This window comes from Vanacampus margaritifer, chromosome 15, assembly GCF_051991255.1.
Source record: "Vanacampus margaritifer isolate UIUO_Vmar chromosome 15, RoL_Vmar_1.0, whole genome shotgun sequence".
Lineage (NCBI taxonomy): Eukaryota > Metazoa > Chordata > Actinopteri > Syngnathiformes > Syngnathidae > Vanacampus > Vanacampus margaritifer.
Genome location: NC_135446.1, coordinates 6,855,209 through 6,875,319, shown reverse-complemented (window position 1 = coordinate 6,875,319; position 20,111 = coordinate 6,855,209). Strand labels below are relative to the sequence as shown.

Genomic DNA, 20,111 nt, shown 5'->3' with positions numbered 1-20,111 from the left:
AGCAAATGAGTTAAGGGGGTTGACGGTTGAAGTTCTTGTGTGTCCCCAAACTTTTGTCTAAAAAAGACTTCAATTATAATTTCAATTATTACACTCCACAATTACAAAATCAGCAAATCATAACCAACAAATTAAAGATTATTAATACTAATTTTGAGTTGTTTAAATATATATATTTGCACCTTTTTTTTCTTTTCAAAATTACTCATTTAATACATCTTGTTTGGTTCAAAAGGAACTTGCATAATCAGTGTTTCAAATACATTTATTTGTCTTCATAGTTACATGTTTAAACATTTTCTTATTTTGTACCAAAAAAATAATTATTGTCCTAATTGTAATTGCATTTATTACCAAATTAATTGTCATTAATATTTTCTTCATAATCGAGCAGCCCTACGTGAGACCACAGGGAAAAAAATTTTTGCCGTACTTTTGCAAAGTGTAATTGTACACCCACTACAGTAGGTGGCAGTGGCACCCTCATTGTCAGAGAGTACAGAAGGAGAATTAGCTCCTCTGCAAAGGTGCACTTACAACCATTTTATAGACAAATTATACTATTCATAGACGCGGCGGAGAGTTGGGGTGGGTACGAAATATTTTATTTTTTTCCTATGCACAGGTGTGACAAAAACAATTGAGAAGCACTGAATATGTGTGTGCGTGTGCGCGCGCGTGCGTGTGTTTGTGTGTGTGTGTCATCTCTGTCTGTCATTGCCCTTTTGACAGTATGAATATTATTATATATATAATGTCATTGTCATTTAGATAATTACATAAATAAACATCATAACTATATGACATTTACATAAATAAATATCATAAATTAAGCTATAAGTATAACATATTAATGGAAACATGTACAAAAGTGTTGTTTCAGAAGTGTTAAACTGGTAGACCTTCACATTAATCAGCACCCAATAAATAGTTCCCACAAGGTTGGTGACCCCCCCCCCCCTCATGGTCTTAAAGGTCTGGAGAAGCCAGCCCCTCCTCCTCTTTTCGTACCCCGTAATCTTCTGCGACCGGCGTTTCTGGTACTCCACCTCGTCCACCGTCCACACGGCGCCTTTCACGTTCTCCACACGCACAAAGCACTTGTGCAGGCTCAAGTTGTGGCGCACGGCGTTCTGCGGGTCAGAGGAAGACAGCGAGGAAGCGTGTTAGCCCCAAAAGTGTTTTTTTTTTTTTTGGGGGTACGTTTTTTTTTTTTTTTTTTTAAGAATTCTGAACATTCACGCTCCATTGATTTAATTAGTAATACATTAAAAAAAGAAGAGAGAAATGAGTGAAAGTGAATGCTCTTACAAGTCCGGCCCACAGTACATATCAATCAGAGTAAGTAGGCTAAAAGGAGGTAATCAGCATAGCGAATGGCTTATGGTGCTGACAGAAGTGGTAATGCCGGCCTTGATAATGGTGATGTCAGTAACCCTCTCTTGTTCTTAATGGACACGCTGTGTAAAATATGACAGCGCGAGACGACATCAGGAGATGTCACCATGTGTGTGTGTGTGTTTATCTTTTCACTATTCAAGCCATATTGTTAATGACTAAACCAATCCAATGAGGTGATTTTATTAATTACAAGGCGCGCAACAAAAAATATTATGACCATAATTAAAACATACATCAGACTCAAACAATATGCATGGCTTTAATATCCCTGCCTGTAATATTTATCATCTCCCTCGGCTTGGTGTTTTTTTTCTTCTCTTTTGCCAAGAAAAAAGGGATTCAGGAGGAAAAAAAACTCATAAGCAGATCTCGCATCTGACCTGAAAATCCCTGGATTTGATTGATCTTAATGCCCATGGCTCTGAATATGATCATTTTAATATTAATGAGCAAATGAGCAGTTTTATTATGCATGCTATATAGTTCCAACTAATAAGCTTCTGGATGAGAGAAGAAGAAGAGCGGGATGTGTGTGTTGGGGGGGGGGGATATTAAACTACCTTTCATTCCTTTTCTCCTAAACAAATTCTGTCCATTCATCAAAGCAAAGGCCATCAAACTCATGCTTCCAAAAAGAGAAAGCTTTTGCACATGTAAATGGACGACGACCTTGGTTCCGGCGCGGGAAACCGTTGTAATCACGCCGTGATGTCAGCGCTATTGTCCATCAGAAAGCACGGCAAAATGTGCCGCACGCTTATACGCAGCGCCGTGCCTCCCTCACACGTGCTCATTTGCATCCCAAATCCAAATTAATTCACTTTAGCTCCATGACGCCACGTCCTGCATGCTGATGCGGGATGGAAAGACACTTTTTTTGCCGACTTTGTGCATGGAGACAGGGCAATAAAGTATACAAATGGGCCCTATTGTGCCAGTAAATAAAGAGTTCCTCCTCCATGACAGGCCAATTCTTAACCCTGACGAGGTTTGACCTCCACTCCTGCTTGACGGCCATCTTTCTTCCTAATTAATCAATGATATGCAGAGGGACGGCGGCTTGAGGAGTAGGTGGGAGGGGAGGAAGGGGGTGGAGTGGGTGTCTCGCTCAACAAAAGGTGCTGATGATGGAGTGGCTGCTGTATAATTAGTGCGTCGGCGCCCTCTCCACGCCAAGCTTTTTGCAATTAATTGCGCCCAATAGAAAGGGAAAAAAAGCTATCTGAGAGATGTTGTCATTGGGATGGAAAAAAGAGGAAGTCTGTTTTATATATATATATATATATATATATATATATATATATATATATATATATATATATTTATTTTTTTTGGTGGTGGTGTTGTGGGGGTTTAAAAAAAAAAAAGCCTACCTTCCAAGTAGCGGCATTGCGTCTGAAGTACGCGAACGTACGCGTGAACCAGCTGTAGATTTCATTAAGCGTTAACTGCATGTCCGACGAGTCCATGATAGCCTGGAATAAGATGACATCAAATAATGCTTTACTAACGACATGCCATCAATCAATCAATCAATCAAACTTTATCTATAAAGTACCTTTCATACATTAAAATGCAACTCAAGGTGTTAAACAATTAAAACACTCATAATACAATAAAAACACCTATCTCCCCCCCCCCCCCCCCCCACACACACACACACACAGATTGAGACTGGAAAGCTTCATGCTGCAATTCATTTTAATCTAATCAGGCAAAGTTAATTTATTTCCCACTCACCTGTCTTATGAGAGTTGCATAAGTAAACGGTGGTCTGACATCTGCGTTCTTATAAAACTCGTAGTTTGGGGCAATCTCTGGAAAAATAAATACCGTGTCACCACCTGAAATAATTGGTAAATTTTTATTCCTCCAGGTATTGCATCAGCTCATGCTTTCATCAAATTCAAAGGAGGGGCTGAGAGGAGGGTGTGGAAATGAGAGGGAGAGAAAGCGGGGGAAGGGGTGGGGGCACATCAAATCAGCATTTTCCATGTCTAACAAAATGCATTTTTAATTAATGTCTCTCATGAGAGATCTTAAACACTAATAAATCTATAAAATGAGATCCGTGCAGTTAGTTAGCCCGACGCTGAATAATTGATGCGACTTCACGTTAAACACAGCGAGTAAATACAAACATCAAAGGCAGAACATTTAAAATGCAAACGTCAGAAACGTCCTAATGCAATAAATATTGTATTTACTTGGCCATTATTTGAACTTAATTAACACTCGTGTAATATTTATGCGCAGAGTAGGTTTCCTGTCTATTTACATATAAAGTGATTAAACATGGGCTTGCTTTTTATATCATCTCGCTCTGTGTGGCTGTGTGTGTGTGTGTGTGTGTGCTATACAACTGCACTGTCGTGTTATAACAGCTTATTATCAAGTGTAAAATGCATAATTCTAAAAGAAACAAGTGTGCTGTGTAGTTGGACCTACCCGACGACAGAGGCATTGAGTATTTGTCCGAATGGCGTCTGCGCATGGCTCCCATGCTGGGCACATTGGCGCCGCCCAGCACCGAGGGGACCTGGGGCATGGCCGCCATAGGCGTGATGGGTGCCGTGGGCGTGGTGGGCGTCTGCGGTAAGTTAGGGGGCGACGCCGACGGCAGGTTCTTGGACATGGTAACGCTGGATACCAAGTTGAGCTGGAAGGGAGGCACAGCGTGGTTACTGAGGCCAGAGCAGGAATTTAGGAGGATTCCAAACAAAAAAAATAGGCAGGAATTAGTTGTCCTTTTCACACTGCACTTGGCAACACACAGAAGATATTCATTGTTGAATGAAAAATGCTTGATTTGAGTGTGGCGAAACGGTGATGTCATAAGGCACATTTGATAGAAGAGTGGATGGCAGGGTTATTATTTTTCATTTTAGTTCGTTTTTATTTCGTTCTGAGCTTTGTTTTTTAAATTTAGTTAGTTTTAATTCGTTTTCATTGCGGTTCTGCTAGTATTATTTTTTTTATGCATAGTTTTGGTTTAGTTTTAGTTAGTTAGTTAGTTAGTTTTAGTTCCAGTATTAGTTTTTGTGAAAAAAGTAACACTTTTCTTATCTAGCGTCGCATTTCGGCTAAGTTAAATTAAAAAAGCAGGCGAGCCAGTTCCATTAAAGCCAAAAGTCAAGCATGCAAAATTGTCGGCTAGGACCGATGTCACCTGAAGGTCTTTTCTATTGGCTGCTGCTAGATGCTGTCTTTTCCGAGTGACACACTTTCAAATGCCCTTATTCCGGTTAATATCAAACTAAATGTACTTAAAATCCCATTTAAAATCATCCCCAAAGGATCATGCGTTAAATTAATTACCAAAGACTAAAACAAAGGATTTTTTTGCTATAATTATAGTTAGTTTAAGTTAGTTTTGTAAACATAAAATGTAGTTTCAGTTAGTTTTCGTTTTTTTAAAAGCATTTTAGTTTTTATGTTATTTAATTAACGAAAAGTTTTTAAAATTTTAGTTTTAGTTATTTCATTAGTTTTCATTAACTAAAATAACCTTGGTGATGTCAGAGTGCTAACAGCAATAAACCAACCAGCGAGGAAAGCCTCCCTGATATTGCTAGTAGCCTGATACACAAGCACTTCCAAATATGGCATATGAGAGAATATACTTTGTATTAAGTACAAAAATTACATTTTCAGCATTGGTGAATTTTTCGCAAATCAAGTTTAAGATATAAAATGCACCTACAATTTGTAGGTATACAACAGCAAAAGTTATTTAGGAGGAGCCTGAAAAGTGAAAGATGTACGCAGCAAACACTGAGAGTGATGAATATAACACTACAGTAGAAAAGTGTTTATATGTGTCTACACCAGTAAGTGTAAATCTGAAACTTTCCAAAGTGTTACTTTTTTCACACTTAACCAGTGTTACTCCAACACCGCATGGTGTTAAAAATCTACACTTGTAAACACTGATTAGTGTTGAAAGCACTCAACACTAGTGTCACAGTTAAAGATTTCTTTCTGCCAAACTACACTTAACTGGTGTTTAAACACTTATCAGTGTATTGCACTAGTATCAATGTTAATAATTTGACTCAAACGACACATTACTCTGGTAAATGGCACTTTATGTAGCGTTTTTCCTCCTTACAAGGCCCTCAAAGCATTTTGACTACTGATGACCCGGCATCAGGAGCAACTGAGGGTTCAGTATCTTGCTCAAGGATACTTTAACATTGTCACATTGGCCTGAGATCAAACCCAAGCTCTCAGGATCAGGAGACGACCACTCTACCACTGAGCCACGCCACCCTGACAACAATAACTGGATGTATCGCTATTGAAATGTCGAAAGCGCGCTGGAAAATTGGAAAGTTTGTCCTTCACCAGCAATGAGGGTGTGGTCAATTTAACGCTCAAGGTAGTGCTATTCAGGTTATACCAAACATCCACCCCAACACTCTGACAGGGTTAAAATAACACTGCTTATTGCATATTTGATTGAATACGGGACATTCAACACTTACCCAATCACTGTCTTGTGTCAAAGTTTTGAACTTTTTGTCATGTTCCTTCCTCAATTCAACATGTCGAGTCATTCCGCAGCGGAGTGCCACGTGCATGCGCTCCCTCCTCCCTCCCTGACACAGCTGTGTGTTTCCTCTAACAAGACTCGTGGAGAGGAGCCAGCCCATCTCGGCTAATTACAACCACCGCCAAATTGTATCACGCGATTTCTAATTAGAGCACGCTGTTTGAGATTAGCCAACGATCAGCCTCCGTGTTATCGGGCCCCATCTCGCTTTAGCTCTCTATTTATCACTCCCTTGAAAGATCCACTTGCGACGTAACACATTCATGTTTATTTAAAACCACGTCTGCTTGTTTTGGTCATCATTGGAGGAGGAAGAAGGGCTACTTTCTTAAAGTTAACTACAGCGGAGAGGCCATCTCATCCCCAAACTTGGTTACATGAACAAAGAGTGACTCGGTGACTTCATATGTCACTCAGCAGCGAGAAGCATGAGGCCACTCCAGACGCAGCTCCACTCGCCCGTCTTCGCTAATTGTCCATCTTTTGCCTCCAAATCTCATGTGAGAGCCTGCAGCCGAGTGGAAAAACGCCAAACTGACCTTTCAGTCGTGTCGCTAATTCCAGCCTGGAAATGGTAATGACATCGTTACATATTCAAACCAAATTGCCTTAATTGTGAGTCGACAAGTGGGGACGCGTTTGCGGCGAGGAGTTTGGCATTGACTTAAAAGATGGGAGGGAAGAGGGGACCAAGGAGTGAGAGGGTAGCGCTCGGCCCATTTGTGTTGATAAATAGGATAAAATGTCAAGTTGGAAATACTCTGGCTAGCTGTCGGGCCTTTCAGATCATAATTAAATATCCACTTGGCGATAACAAGCACAGCAGAGAAAAAGTAAAGCAGAGGTTAAAAGTGGATATTTGTATTGATTCGAACCTTCACTTATCTGCAAAGTCCAGTCAATTAATTCAAAACTTTGCATTCAAAACTTTAGATTCAAAACTTTGGATTCAAAACTTTGCATAAGTTAGACTTGCAGATAGATAGCACAAGAGTAACTTCATTTATGACTACCCGATACCTTAAAATAAAGCCGCTATCAGCCTGATACTGATACCTGGTATTGGTATCCGCACATCCCAAAAAAAGTATTTATGTGTAAACAATACATTTTTAAGACTTTTGAAAGCTCTATTTAGGGTGTTTTAATTAAGAGTCTGTAGCCTGTAGCAGTTTATGTGCTTGAAAAGAATTTGGAGGCTGTGATAGCTTCCAAATAGGCCAATATCAGCTCCCTCAAAACATGGACAAACTACTTTGATTCTAAAAATGGCGACAGACCAGCCTGCACATATCAACTTGTGTTAGCACTAGCTTAGGTATTAGCATTATTTTATACAAGTGTGTCAAGGATTGGAACACAATCACCAATAAATCCCTACTATCACTTTGAAACGAGCTACGAGCTACTTTGACAAGCTAAATATATCATTAGGCCAGCTTGGACTTATCAAGTTGTGTTAGCAATAGCAATAGGTATTAGCATTACTGTATACAGTTGCATCAAGGACTAATGACAATCTAAAAATATGGTCAGACCAGCCTGGTCACATCAAGTTGTGCTAGCTTAGGTATTAGCATCACCAATAATATCTTACTGTGACTTTAATGATGATACTTAGCCTCAAAGACTTAAAATGAGGACGTTCATTTAGGAATTCTGTCAGAATGCGCCCCTACCCCACCCCACCCCTTTCTTCAACACCATCAAATGCAATTAACTGCCCTTTCATGTGCGCTTTATGTAACGCAATACTTCATTAACATCATTCATTCATATTCAGCGCGGATTAGAAGCACTGGAGTCGTCATTGGATGACACGGAACCGTTCTGCTGCAATTTTGAAGAAAGAGGGAGAGAGACGTTATAATAAAAGGGGAGTTTGATTCTTGATGGAATTATCCGATGATTATGCTATCATGTGATTATCTTCATTCAGTGATTCCAATGAAAGTAGGCACTTGCTAGGAGCATACACATGCTCCAATATTTCAATGTCTACAATTGGAGGCTGACAATATTTGGGAAATAAATATGTTAAATGGCTGTCTAGAGTAAATCCTCCCATGGGACCAATTTTAGAAACAATTGTGTGTTTATATCAGCATTCAGAATCAATCCTCAGCTATAATTGTCTGCTGTTTGTTGCTAAAATGATAGCGTCTGAGTGCGAGGGGCTCAATCATCCAGCCAACAGGTTGTTTTGGCTATTATATCTATCTCAGAGAAATGACCCTCCGACGTTTTTCGCCGAGCTCTTCACGCTCCTTTGGCCATCTAATACACTTCCAAACTTGTGGTCCTCCCGCCAAAAGTGGGTGATACAAATCCCATTACATCTTCATCTGTATCTGTCACTCAAAACATCACCGCCGTGTTTACGGAGCAATATGCACTCACTGGTTTGGGAGATGACTTGGGTTCGGAGGGCCGCATGTGCAAGTGGGTCATCATGGCCTGGAGACGCTCGCGTTCTTTCGATAGCTGTTAGAGACAAAGAAGAAGAGGGAATTAAGTAAAAAAAAAAAAAAAAAAAGCAACATGCAGGATGATGTCGACAGGTCAGGCAAAAACAAAATAGTGTTTCATCTTTTTGTCAATAGTCGAATAGCCAACGGTAGCGAGGCAGCCGGGCGAGTAATGAGGTGGTCTTGAGTGTGGACTCAAAGTCCCGTGGACACCGTTAAGGGGATGGAGGCGCAGCCTGCAGCTGGCAAGAGGTGAAGGGGTCCTTCTAAACATGGCTTGAGATGGACCCGCCTCTCCGGGTCCAGTTAGTGGCCCCAAGCCTTCACGGACTATCATCAATCTAATACATGTGCAGGACTGACAGGGACCGCACCTCGAGGAAGGCTTAATAAAAACACAAAACCAGCACACACACAAAAGAGCGCGCCGGTCTTCATTAGTAGTGATGGCTCTTGAGGAAAAAAAATAATTGGTCACACAGCTCCACTTCACAAAGGACAACAAAACAGAGAAGTCAATACAAGACAACCAATAGCATGCAATAATTCCTTGTCTCTGACGGCTGTACCGGTTGAACAGGTCAACACATTTGCTTCCACAGATGTTCAATAGAGCTTAGATTAGCAGATAGAACAGATGGACACTTCACAAGAGCCAAATGTTTTGTTCTTAGTCATTCTTATTTGGGGTTTTTATCCTGTTGGAGGACCCATAATCAAACGGACTGCCACTCAATCCATTGACAGTCTTGAGATTTCACTGGACCCCGCATGGGTTCAAGTCACACTCGGCTAGCACACGCCTAAAGTACAGCCAGGTCCATAAATATTGGGACATCGACACAGTTTGTTTTTTTGTCTTTTTGGCTCGAAACACCACCAAAATGGATTTGACCAGATGCTTGTTCTTGGTGGATTCTCCCTTCAACTGTGACTTCAGAAATAAACGACCATGTTGGTTGTTTTCCCATGCACCAAAATATGACCAAGTGCTATGTATTGTAGTTAGCGACCTCTATCGGCCATGTAAATAATGAATAAAAATAGTAAAGTGAACCATAAGTGGAATTAACGGGACTCGAACTCGGGTCGTCTGGACAGATGACGAACTATTGTACTGAGCTAACCAGCCTGTAAGGCTTTTAGTGTTTTTTTTAATGTTGACTTGTATGTCAATTCGTCGTCACCGGGACTAATGGTTGGGGTTAGTAAGAGGCTCAGTGAGGTTGTAGTATGGCTGACATTATAAAACACATAGTCAACATGTAAATACAGCCTTTTAGCTCAGTCGGGTTGATACTCGCTTTCTGACCACACTACCCGGGTTCGAGTCCCAGTACCTACGCTTCATTCAACAATTTTTTTTGCCAGGTCGCTATACGACAATATGTATCACTTGAATGTACTGTAAATAAGCACAAATCTTGTTTGTTTAATCTAAAATCCATTGTGCTGGTGAATTGTGTCGACGTCCCAATATTTATGCACTGTAGCTCTTGTTTCTGATGCGACTTGCTAAAAAGGAAGGCTTTATTCTGACAATTATTCTGACGTGTGTATTTGAATATATCCACTTGTTTCGAAATAAAAAGACGAGCAGATGTCAGTGGCGCTGAGTAATAATGTCGCTCAATCAGCGCGCTCATTATCTCGCCAGCATGACTTCTTAATAAGGTCACGCTCCACCTACTGAAAATAGTTCCCTCCTTTTGAGCGTTCTTCAGGTGCAAAGTGCAGTTAATTAACACGGCAGACTGGGAGAGACACGCTCGCTATTAATTGGAAAGAAAAAAGCAAAGCGGGCAAAATAAAGCACACGCTTAATTCAATTAAAAGAGCCATAATGGCTTTCGCTGCGAGGCCTGAGGATCCCATTGTTTGGTGGCTTTGTTTAATTCAGCAGGTCCTGCTTTTGTGGCAGACCTCGCCTTGGCCTCGTTTGACAAATCACAAAGTCGTGACGGCGTAATTAGGCGACCAAAAGTGACAATGCAGAGTTTCTTAAGAGAACTTACTTGGATTTCCAGCTGCTGTACAACCTGCATCTGCACCCGACACTGGGCTGTGCTGCGATCATCCAGGGCGTGCTCGTTGTTTAGGTGCCTGCGATTGAACACATTCACATCAGTATCACCTTCAATGTGATTTGGTTGAAATTTCTATAGTGGAGGAATTATCCATAGGATCCCGTTAGGACGCCATTGTCCCTCACTGAGACGAGGTAATTAGAAGCAACATGACGGCGTGTGGCGCCATGTTTAACATGACAATAGGCCCGTACCAGTTGAGATGGCTAACCGGCGGAAAAGGAGCTGGCTCAGCGCGGGTCGCCTTTGTCTCCTCGTTTACGCAAAACAATACACACCATTTAACAGCGGCAACATTTTGACGCACAAAAGCATCTCCTCCAACTGGCATTAAAACGATCTGCTGTGTTCGCCTCATTAGAAGAAAGAGACTGCCAGACAGCTCCAACAGTCAATGAGGGTTTTTGTCTCGACTGGATTTCGTCTGTAGAACACAAAAGCGTCATCGAGACAGACCACTTAATGCAGAGAAAAACAACAAAATGAGATGCGCGGGTACGAAGGTCCCTTGCAGGACGAGCAACTTTGGGGTACTGGCATATTGAAATTGGAATTTTTATTTTTAAATGGCACAATAAGCCTCTAATCGTGTATGAATTATTTTTTCTTTTTTTGCCAGCGTATGTGTGTGAAAATTTCATTAGACTCGTTCTTAACCTGCGTTTGATCAATCCGGGGTTCCACGGGGTTCTATTCTGGGGCCTCTGCTGTTTTCATACCGGAACTAGAACAGCTGCACTTCCCGCTTCCGTGTGTTAGACTCACAGGAAATGTAGTCCTATAGTGTTGTAACTGATCACAAAAGTCACGGCTTGGATCAGATCATGGATTTGTGTCACGGATTTGATCCGTCTTTTGGATCAGCAGAAAACCATTGCTTGGATCATTTATTTTGTAAAACGCTTTTTTTTATATTCAAGTCATTTACAGCTGCCAGCCAGGCAAATGCTAACAGCTAGCTGCTAGCCATTCACGTCAGAAACTTCTGCCGTATCATACAATGACGGCGTAATTAATTAGTGGTTTCGTAGTGTCCTAAATTAGTGACTGAATATGAGTTTGGGATAGCGTTGTGCTGATGTTGGTCGCAACTTTAATGTCAATCAAAACTACAATAAAAAAATCCTAAACGTCTAAAAGGGAAATCAAGCTAGCCATTACGCCACAATGTGGGCTAACTTCAAATTAAAAGTCTACTAAGTCTATTTGCATTGCCTACAATGTATTATTTGGCAAACTTTATTTTGAAGTTAGCCTGAGCGTAAGCGGTGTGTTACGTTGAGCTTCCTTGACATGTCTGAATGGTGTAAATTGTGAATAAGAACTTTGTTGTTGTTCCCCCCCCCACCAACCAATCCGCGAATTGTATGTGATTCAAACCATGGGGCCTAATCCGAACTGACCACAGACCAATGATGATCCGTTGCACCACTACTAGCCTAATGCTATGTTCGCTGGTCTGACCCAAAGCAAGCTGAAAATTCTGGCGGCATATTTCCAATGTTGCCATGCGGGACCGGTGCGAGGTAAACGGCACAGCCAGCTTCCAATAGTTTCCTCAGTTTTTGTGCATCTTCAGGCCTTCAAAAACTATTTTGTTTTCTTGTTAAACGGTATGTCACAACAGCAGTAAGGAAGCGTTTGATGTAATTTTACATTTAGATGAACCAGCCAAAGTTTGAAATACATCAGATAGAATTGCTGTTATTTCCACAAAAACTATATGGACCTCGCAGCGTTGTAGTGTTGTGAAAGAACATTGCTAGTAAACCCACAAAGCGAGTTTTGAGGAGGGACGCGTCACAAATGCCAAAGCTGCCTGCCGCTTTATCTGCCGTAATGATAGGTTCACTTTCAGAGCGCTCAATGATCATTTACAGCACAAACTCAGTTTGTCCTGAACTTGCAGGCGCAAACGGTCCACAGCCATCCATCCTGTTCAGAAATGTTTCATTAGCAACCAAGAATAAGGAAGCATTTGGGAGATGAGGGAGTGAGGGGAGGGAAGAAGCGCCGTGTTTCTGCAGCCCAGCGCCTAATTGCTGTTTCAGGATGTGCATGCAGAAGAGGGGGCATTTCATTAATCATTTAATCACGTCCCTCGCAGGATGAGGGAACTAATGTTGCAAATACCCTTTTCATTTCACTGCCCATAATGCTATCTTATGCACTTGATGTATGGCGCGTGTCATGAATTACAGCTGCTTCAAAAGCACAGCGCACACTGCTCGCCGTCCCCAAAGATACCTCATTACAAAAAAGAAAGGGATGCGGACGGGGAGGAGGGAGGGGTCTCCATTAAGTTTTGTTTTTTTCTAAATTCAGCCCGTGCGCATGTTTGCCAATGATTCAAAACACACCTTCTGCTACTGGCCAGTTAGTGAGGTGATTACAGGGAAGATTACTACATTTATGAAATATTCAAATGGAAGCATGTCCTACTGTGCATTAATAACTCCGCAAGACGGGGAGAATAATGGCAGGGAGGGGTGCAGGCGGCGAGACAGAAAAAATCATTAAAAAATACACCTTATTTACTGAGTTGAGGCCTCGCCTAAGTACAGTGGACCCCCGCTATTTACGGGGGGTAGGGACAAGGGTTGGCCCGCGAATACTGAAAATCCTAATATAATTGCCATTATAAATGCATTGAAAATATATATACATATAAATTAGGGCTGAACAATGAATTGAATTCAAATCAACATCTAGCAAATTGCACTTCTTTAATCACAAAGACTCCAATTTGGGGAAAAACAAAATAAAAAAAACTGCCTTATTTTGGTTGCTTAAGTGTCCTTGAGCAAGATACTGAACCCCCAGTTGCTCCTGATGCTGCGTCATCAGTAGGACTTAAAGGACTATACAAGTGAAAGCTCATTTAGTAACATAAAGAGTTCTTTGGGGGTTGTCTTCACCTTTACACCCCAAAACCAAACGCTTTCCTAAAAAAAAAATGGGGGTCTACTCCCTATCTATCTGCAAATACAGCAACCCGTAAGTATTGCATTTTTTTTGGGGGGGGGGGGGGGGGCATCAGCGTACACATAGGGCCCAGTAATAAATCTAGACTATGATGCCGTTTGGCTAATTGTCATGAGCTGCGAATTTCACACCCAAGCTCCACCCTGTACACAGATGCTCATGTGTGAGCAAAACACGCGTGTAGCATATGTACACATGCATGCGTGCGCACATACGGCACACAGACCACTCTCCCCGTGGTGGTGATGCATAAGTAATGCCCTCCGTTTTAAAGGTCTTGTCACAGTGCGGCAGACATGTGGAAGGCTAGAGGGGAAGCTCAAGTATCAAGGGGCTGCGGGGGAAGGCGGGTGGGCAGCCTCACTTGGCTGCAGCCTTGCAGTGGGTTTAATTAGCAGCGGGTTACGGGCGCAAGGTTAGCCAGCTGATCTTTCTATTTCAACGTCAGTTGCAGTAATAAGGCTGGCGAGTAGGGATGGTACCGAAGAGTGGTCTGCACCGATTTGGGTCGGTACTTCTGAGCACCGATTGACGTAAAATTAAACGGTGCCATGTTTCGGTTCTGAAGTGTGCTGGAGTATAGAAGAGTTGACAATTTTGGATGGCGCACTTGAACGCAACATTATACGTACAACAGCGTAATGACGTCACCGACTTGCGCAGGACACACACTAAAATGCATTTCCTATTTATACTGGTTATACATTTCCTGGTTATACAGTTTATGAAGTATGACAGCCTCCGTGCGAACACGATACAATATTATCAGTGGGTCATGATATAATAATCATCAGGATTATTGTAGGGAGGATATAAAAAAAAGATCACAAAAATTAGCTCATACAAAAAAAAAAAACACAACACAACGTTGTGCTTTTGTACGTAACAGCAATGCATATAAACAACCTACAATCTGTAATAACACTTAATATTGAGCCCCTTACTTGCTAATGCACACACACATCGAGTTCCTCCACATATTGACTCGCTTCACAAACATATTACATTCCCCTTCATCTGACCATTAGCGTGGATTTTAAACATAGAAGGGCCAAAACATGCCTTGTGAAAAATAAACTGCACTAAAAAACTAGCCACCAGAGAGTGCTTGAACTGCACAAATGGAAATCAACCTGACTTTTTTAACAGATGCGCTACTTTTAATATCACAATATCACGTCACATCCATAGTGCCCAGTTCCCCACAATCAGTACATGGCTGAGATGGAGAGGGTGTCGGCGGAGTCCTAGCTGTGCGAGGAGCCCGCACACGTCTTCCCCCACCGAATCGAATCATGCTGGAACTTCGCTTCAGCCGCTTTACCATCGTTAAGGTATATATATATAGACATTGTAATTTGGGATATGGTGACCATATTTAAAATAGCAAAAGCTTGTGGCAAAAATGTAGCAAGCATTACAGACCACCTCGGGTACATTCAAATGATTAATTTGAACCCAATTATTCTCTTTGTTCACGTCATGTCCTCTTCCAACTGTCTTTTTTTTGCTATTTGAGTCCAACGTGGGTTCGAACGGCAGGCTTTACATTGTTGAAAAGTAACTGCACAAGAAATGAAGATAACATCAATTATTAATTTATTGTTTAACTTCATTCCTTGTGTTGTTCAATGCACAGACCTTTGCTTCACACTTTGTTTTTGTAATATTATTTTTTGTGTATTAGTTATACTTCAGTAATTGTAAAATGTTATACCTTTATTTTTACTATTCCTCTCTGGCTCATTTGTATTAAATTTAACATTTTTGTTATTTGTCAAGTTTTATATATTTAAAAGTAATCGTGAAACTGATTTTTTTTTAAAGATTTTACTATTAAATAAACAATGCTGAACATTTATTACCACCCAAATAAATAAATAAATACAATTAAAAAAAAATTAAAAAAAAGAAAGCTAGAGAGCGAGAGAGAGAGAGAGAGAAAACAAAACTACTGAAATTTGGTACCGTTGAGTACCAGTATTGATTCCCAGGTACAGAGAATTGGAACAGAAACGGTTCAAATGTGAAAGGTACCCAACCCTACCACCGAATGAATGACTTAAGCGTGAGCGTATCATCAGCAAAGCTGGCATGCGGCTAACACGTCAACACAACACAAACTCAAGGATATTATCTTATTTTGCACTTCAGAGAGCCCGTCGCGCACACTCACCACCTCGCAGCTCCCTTTTCCGGGTGAGAGCGCTTCAAAGAAAACAGAGAGGCACTTTTAAACGCTGATGGCGACAAGTTTCCCCGGCGCAACACAACAAAAGATGACTAAACGTGTCGCAAGCGCCGAGCGGAACGCCAACAGCGAGCGATTACTCCTCCTCCTCCTCCTCCTCCTCCTCACACCCGTAACCCGCACCCATCTCGTGACATGGAAACTGTCATCTAAATCTGACACCCGCTTTATGTAACCCTGTTTAAACGGCGCTTGTGTGTAGTCGACTGGCATCTTCGGCAACATGAAAGGCCTCTCCGTGACACCGACAATCACCGCTCCGAGGCACGCCGCCGAGCAGCCATCTTTGTTCCAGTGACGAGCCCGCCTCCTTTGTTGCCGTCTGTTTTCATGTGCCTGCTGGGTTACGGCGGAAGAGCCAGCCTCTGACTCGCAGGGGTGTGTACGCGTGCGTCGGGCGGAGAAGCGAAGCGAGACGCTGTTCTGTTTTGTTGAAGGCGATGTTGTGGAAAGCAGCCGTACCAAAACTGTCAGCCAACCTTTCAACTTCCTGCCTTGCCTCCGCGCCGCAACACCCTCTCGCATCACTTTGCCAGCTTATTCCAGTGCCTGACCTGTCGTTTTTTTTCACACGGTGTCTCCTAAATAACCCGCTAAGCTACCTCCACTATATCCTCAGAGCATACAGACCATCTTTAAGTATGCGTACCGAGGTGATGCAAAGATACCGTTGAGAAAAAAAAAAGAAAAAAAAAAGTGATAATCCGACACAAGCTTGCCTCCTCATGCGTGCGTTCGTCTCCAAGCTGGAAGGCAAACTCCTCTACCTGCACCAGACCGCACATACGGGCTCAAGTCATACATCATGCCTATGGATGTAAGGAAAATATTATTGTATTGCCCGTTATATGTAATACTTTTGGATTTTTCATTACAGTTAGTTTTTATTTTATCTGGACTTTTTGTTGTTGTTTTGTTGAGCAGGTTTTGAGTTTTTATTAGTTTTTCAATATATGGACCATTTGCCTATGGATGCGAGGAAAATGGGTAGAGCCTGTTATATCATGGTTATTTTTTTTATTGTTTTTTTGTTTATTTGATTAAGTTAGTTGTGTTTAGTTTTTAGAGCAGGTTAATTTAATTTTTTTCTAAATTGTAGTTTGTTTTTTTAGTTAGTTTTAGCATTAGTTTTTATTATTATTATTATTATTATTATTATTATTATTATTATTATTACATGAATCATTTTCCTGCCTGTTTCTGTATATCGCTTGGCGTCAGGCCAAAACTTCCTAAGTTACAATTTGGTGTATGGCATATTTTAAAAAAAATCTATACTATTGGTCAGTCCACGTGTGTCAATGTTATTTTTTTGGTGTTTTTTTAAACAAATTATTGACCAATCTAAAGTGTTGAAAATAGCTTACTCTCTTTGATCATGCAATGTTAATGGTTGAAGAAATATGTCGTTTTTGGGGTCTTTTGAAAAGTGGCGATTTTGGAGGTACAAGGTTTTCGGCCTGACATCGGCAATATGCAGCATGCATTATAATAGTTTTAAATTGCTTAGTTTTTATTTCATTTTGACTTTTTTAATTTATGTTATTTTTAATTAGTTTTTAGCTTTTATGTGTTATTAATTAAATTTTTTAATGCTTCATTTGACTTTTTTTTTTTAAATAGTTATATATATATATATATATATATGGAGTGTTTGTCGAGTGCAAGAAAAAAAAAGGTCACTAAGTATAAACACAAATAAAATATTTGTAAATAAACTCCAATTCTCAAAGGACTTTGTGATCTTACTTATTCTGTTCGGTCACACAGCAATGCTGAAATACTGTAAATTCTTTTTATAATGAACACCGAAAGCAAAAATGAAGGACATTTTCGCTCTAATTATAGTTATTTTTTACTGCATTTCAGTTAGTTTCCATTTTTTTTAAACGCATTTTTATTTTATTTCATCAACAAAAATGTCTTTTCAATTGCATTTTTTTCATTAGTTTTCCTTAACGTTAATAATCTTGTTTATATGTAACGCATATTCCGCAGGGGATAAGCAAACACACTTGCAGGCTGCTGTTGTCATTTACATTCACCCTCTGATTCATTCCCGTGCAATGGAGTCAATTAAGGTCCACAATATGAGTTGATAGTGCGTGAAAATGCGGCTTAATATACTGTCTGGCTGTTTCGCCCAATAAACACCGGCTTTATTACGGTTAATTTCCAAGCCGCATGAGTTTTTTGGCTTGCAACCGGAAAAAAACAAACAAGTCACAACAATCTTTGGACTCAATCCACGTGAACGTTATAGCCAGTCAGAAAATACACACCAGATCGTTATTTCACAGTTAATTACAAATCTAATTAGAATATTCAAATGAAAGCCTTCCCCGGCTTTTCTTCTCCGAGTAAGAGAGAGAGAGCGGGTGAGTGGCGGCGTGATAACCTGTAATCGTCGGCGCCGCAAACACCTTCCCTCCTTTGATGTCCCCTCACTGACATCCCGGCAACAAAGCCGGCCAATTACAAATGAGCTAATTAACTAAATTGTTGATGGAGCATGAAGAGTTCATTCGCTCCGCTGCCGCGCACCGTGACAACAACTGAATAGCGGCCCTTTGTTGTGGAGGCGAGTGTGCGGCCGTGCGAGTTGCCATTAGCCTTTTGACGACTTCCTCCACAAGCCTATCAGGCGCTTCCACGCCGCGTAGGGAGATTTGTTATGGATCACGACTAGGTGCTCGACCTGAACCCTGTCAACGAGCTGTCGGCAAGGTCAAAGTGGCGACGGTAAAACTACGCTATGACATTTACGCGGCTGCTTTATTGCAGATTTTTAAGCAATCTTATTTTTTTACGGATTCTTACAGATTCACAGACACATTCTTTGTGTCACCCGAGATCAGTGTTTGCCACTTTTGTGTATCCTCACAGGTATTAGTTAACTGATGGATAATATCTGGCACCCCTGCTTCCTATAAGCCATTAGTTATATGCGTAATTGATGGAGTGATAAATAGGATATTCAATTCCAAAAAGATTTGCTAGTGACAACTCTACAATTTCAAGTTGCATACTGTCAGTGTAGTACCAGGTTGTGCCACAATATGTCAGGCAGCACAAGAGGCAAAGAGACTCCCCAACTTCTCTTAGTTCATCAGTACAGCACTAATATTTGTCATTCTTTGCACAGGATAAATAATATGCAACTGTGAGTACTGTTTGATTGGATCACCACATGTGCTGCATCAGCTCACTTTAAATAGGAATGTTAGCTTGTGAAGACTTAAATTGTTGTGCTAATCTTACTTCAAAAACTGTCCGAAGTCCTCGCAGATGCTCTCGCAGCCAGGCCACTTGCACACGCCGTGGCCATACAAGGGATGGGAGCCGCCATTTTCTTCATGTTGTGAACTGAGTGACAAAATGATCAGATAGAGGTTAGAGACTTACGAAAAACAGGTCGACTAAGAACAGAGTATAATTTTGCATAAATTACATTTTTGCAGATGAACCTTTCATTTTCCTAGTTTTTACTATTCTATTCAAGTTATAGTATACATTGTATAGAGCACCCTTTAAAAAAATGACACACTTTGTCCATTCGTAGCTAACTATGTCATCCTGAACCAGCTATTATAAACATGGACAAATATGGTGCTCTCAAAATTCATTTAACATGTCAACAGTAGGCCTTGGTGGAGGTCGAATTTCTACTCATGTGTTTCTACGGCTACAAAACTATTGTAGAGATATCCTGTGTGTAACTTGTGTTCTCTTTCTCCAAATGGCACCAAAATAAGTTACGATGCTGCCTAGAAAGCACATCCTATTAAACAGTTTGACAGTTTCACCTTTCAGTCGTCTGCACGCACATACGCCCGCCAGGCTCACGCCGGCTTTTCTCTGAGGGGCTTACCCTGCATCGATCGGCGGCGTGTTGGTAAGCAGCGCTCCTGACAATACTCCGCGTTCGATCATTACTAGACGCCTCACGCACGCACGCGGGCGGGCGGCCCTCGGGACACGGGCAGATAAAGTCTTTTTTCCTCACGCTTCCTCCAGATATCCTTTTTCCCGCCTACTAGTGGCACCGCAGTGATAGCATCTACTGTAAACCAATTACACAGCACTTCCACCTCCAAGCTGCGCTTCCATAAGGCCTTATTATAATATCGCCCAAGTAAAGCCTTTGAATAATGCATGGGCCGATATGTGAACAGTCAGTGTTCTGGTGCAGGGGTGCATTCATAAAACACGCCATCACAAGGATAAACATCCTGGAAACGCCACTCAAGGCATCATGTATTCTGTTTACATGACAAGCAAGCAAGGAAGGTAATTTTCAAAAGCGTCAGAAAGCACTAAATACTTAATGTTATCTCGTCTTGTCTGCCAGAGAGGTTTGTTGT

At 41.1% G+C, this 20,111-nt stretch overlaps 1 protein-coding gene across 6 annotated transcripts in view; it reads right to left on the bottom strand.

Moving 5' to 3' along the window:
* The window catches only part of foxp2 (forkhead box P2), a 112,731-nt gene that overhangs the window by 10,655 nt on the left and 81,965 nt on the right, over positions 1 to 20,111 (bottom strand). For 5 of the 6 annotated variants that reach the window (XM_077544785.1, XM_077544788.1, XM_077544790.1 and 2 more), the window contains 7 exons: positions 19,009 to 19,113; positions 10,440 to 10,527; positions 8,357 to 8,440; positions 3,850 to 4,060; positions 3,142 to 3,245; positions 2,775 to 2,876; positions 1,012 to 1,133 (listed from right to left, as the gene is read on the bottom strand). In XM_077544785.1, the coding sequence (XP_077400911.1) occupies positions 1,012 to 1,133; positions 2,775 to 2,876; positions 3,142 to 3,245; positions 3,850 to 4,060; positions 8,357 to 8,440; positions 10,440 to 10,527; positions 19,009 to 19,113 (816 nt within the window). The remainder of the gene's footprint in view (positions 1 to 1,011; positions 1,134 to 2,774; positions 2,877 to 3,141; positions 3,246 to 3,849; positions 4,061 to 8,356; positions 8,441 to 10,439; positions 10,528 to 19,008; positions 19,114 to 20,111) is intronic. The other variant, XM_077544787.1, reaches the window with a different exon arrangement.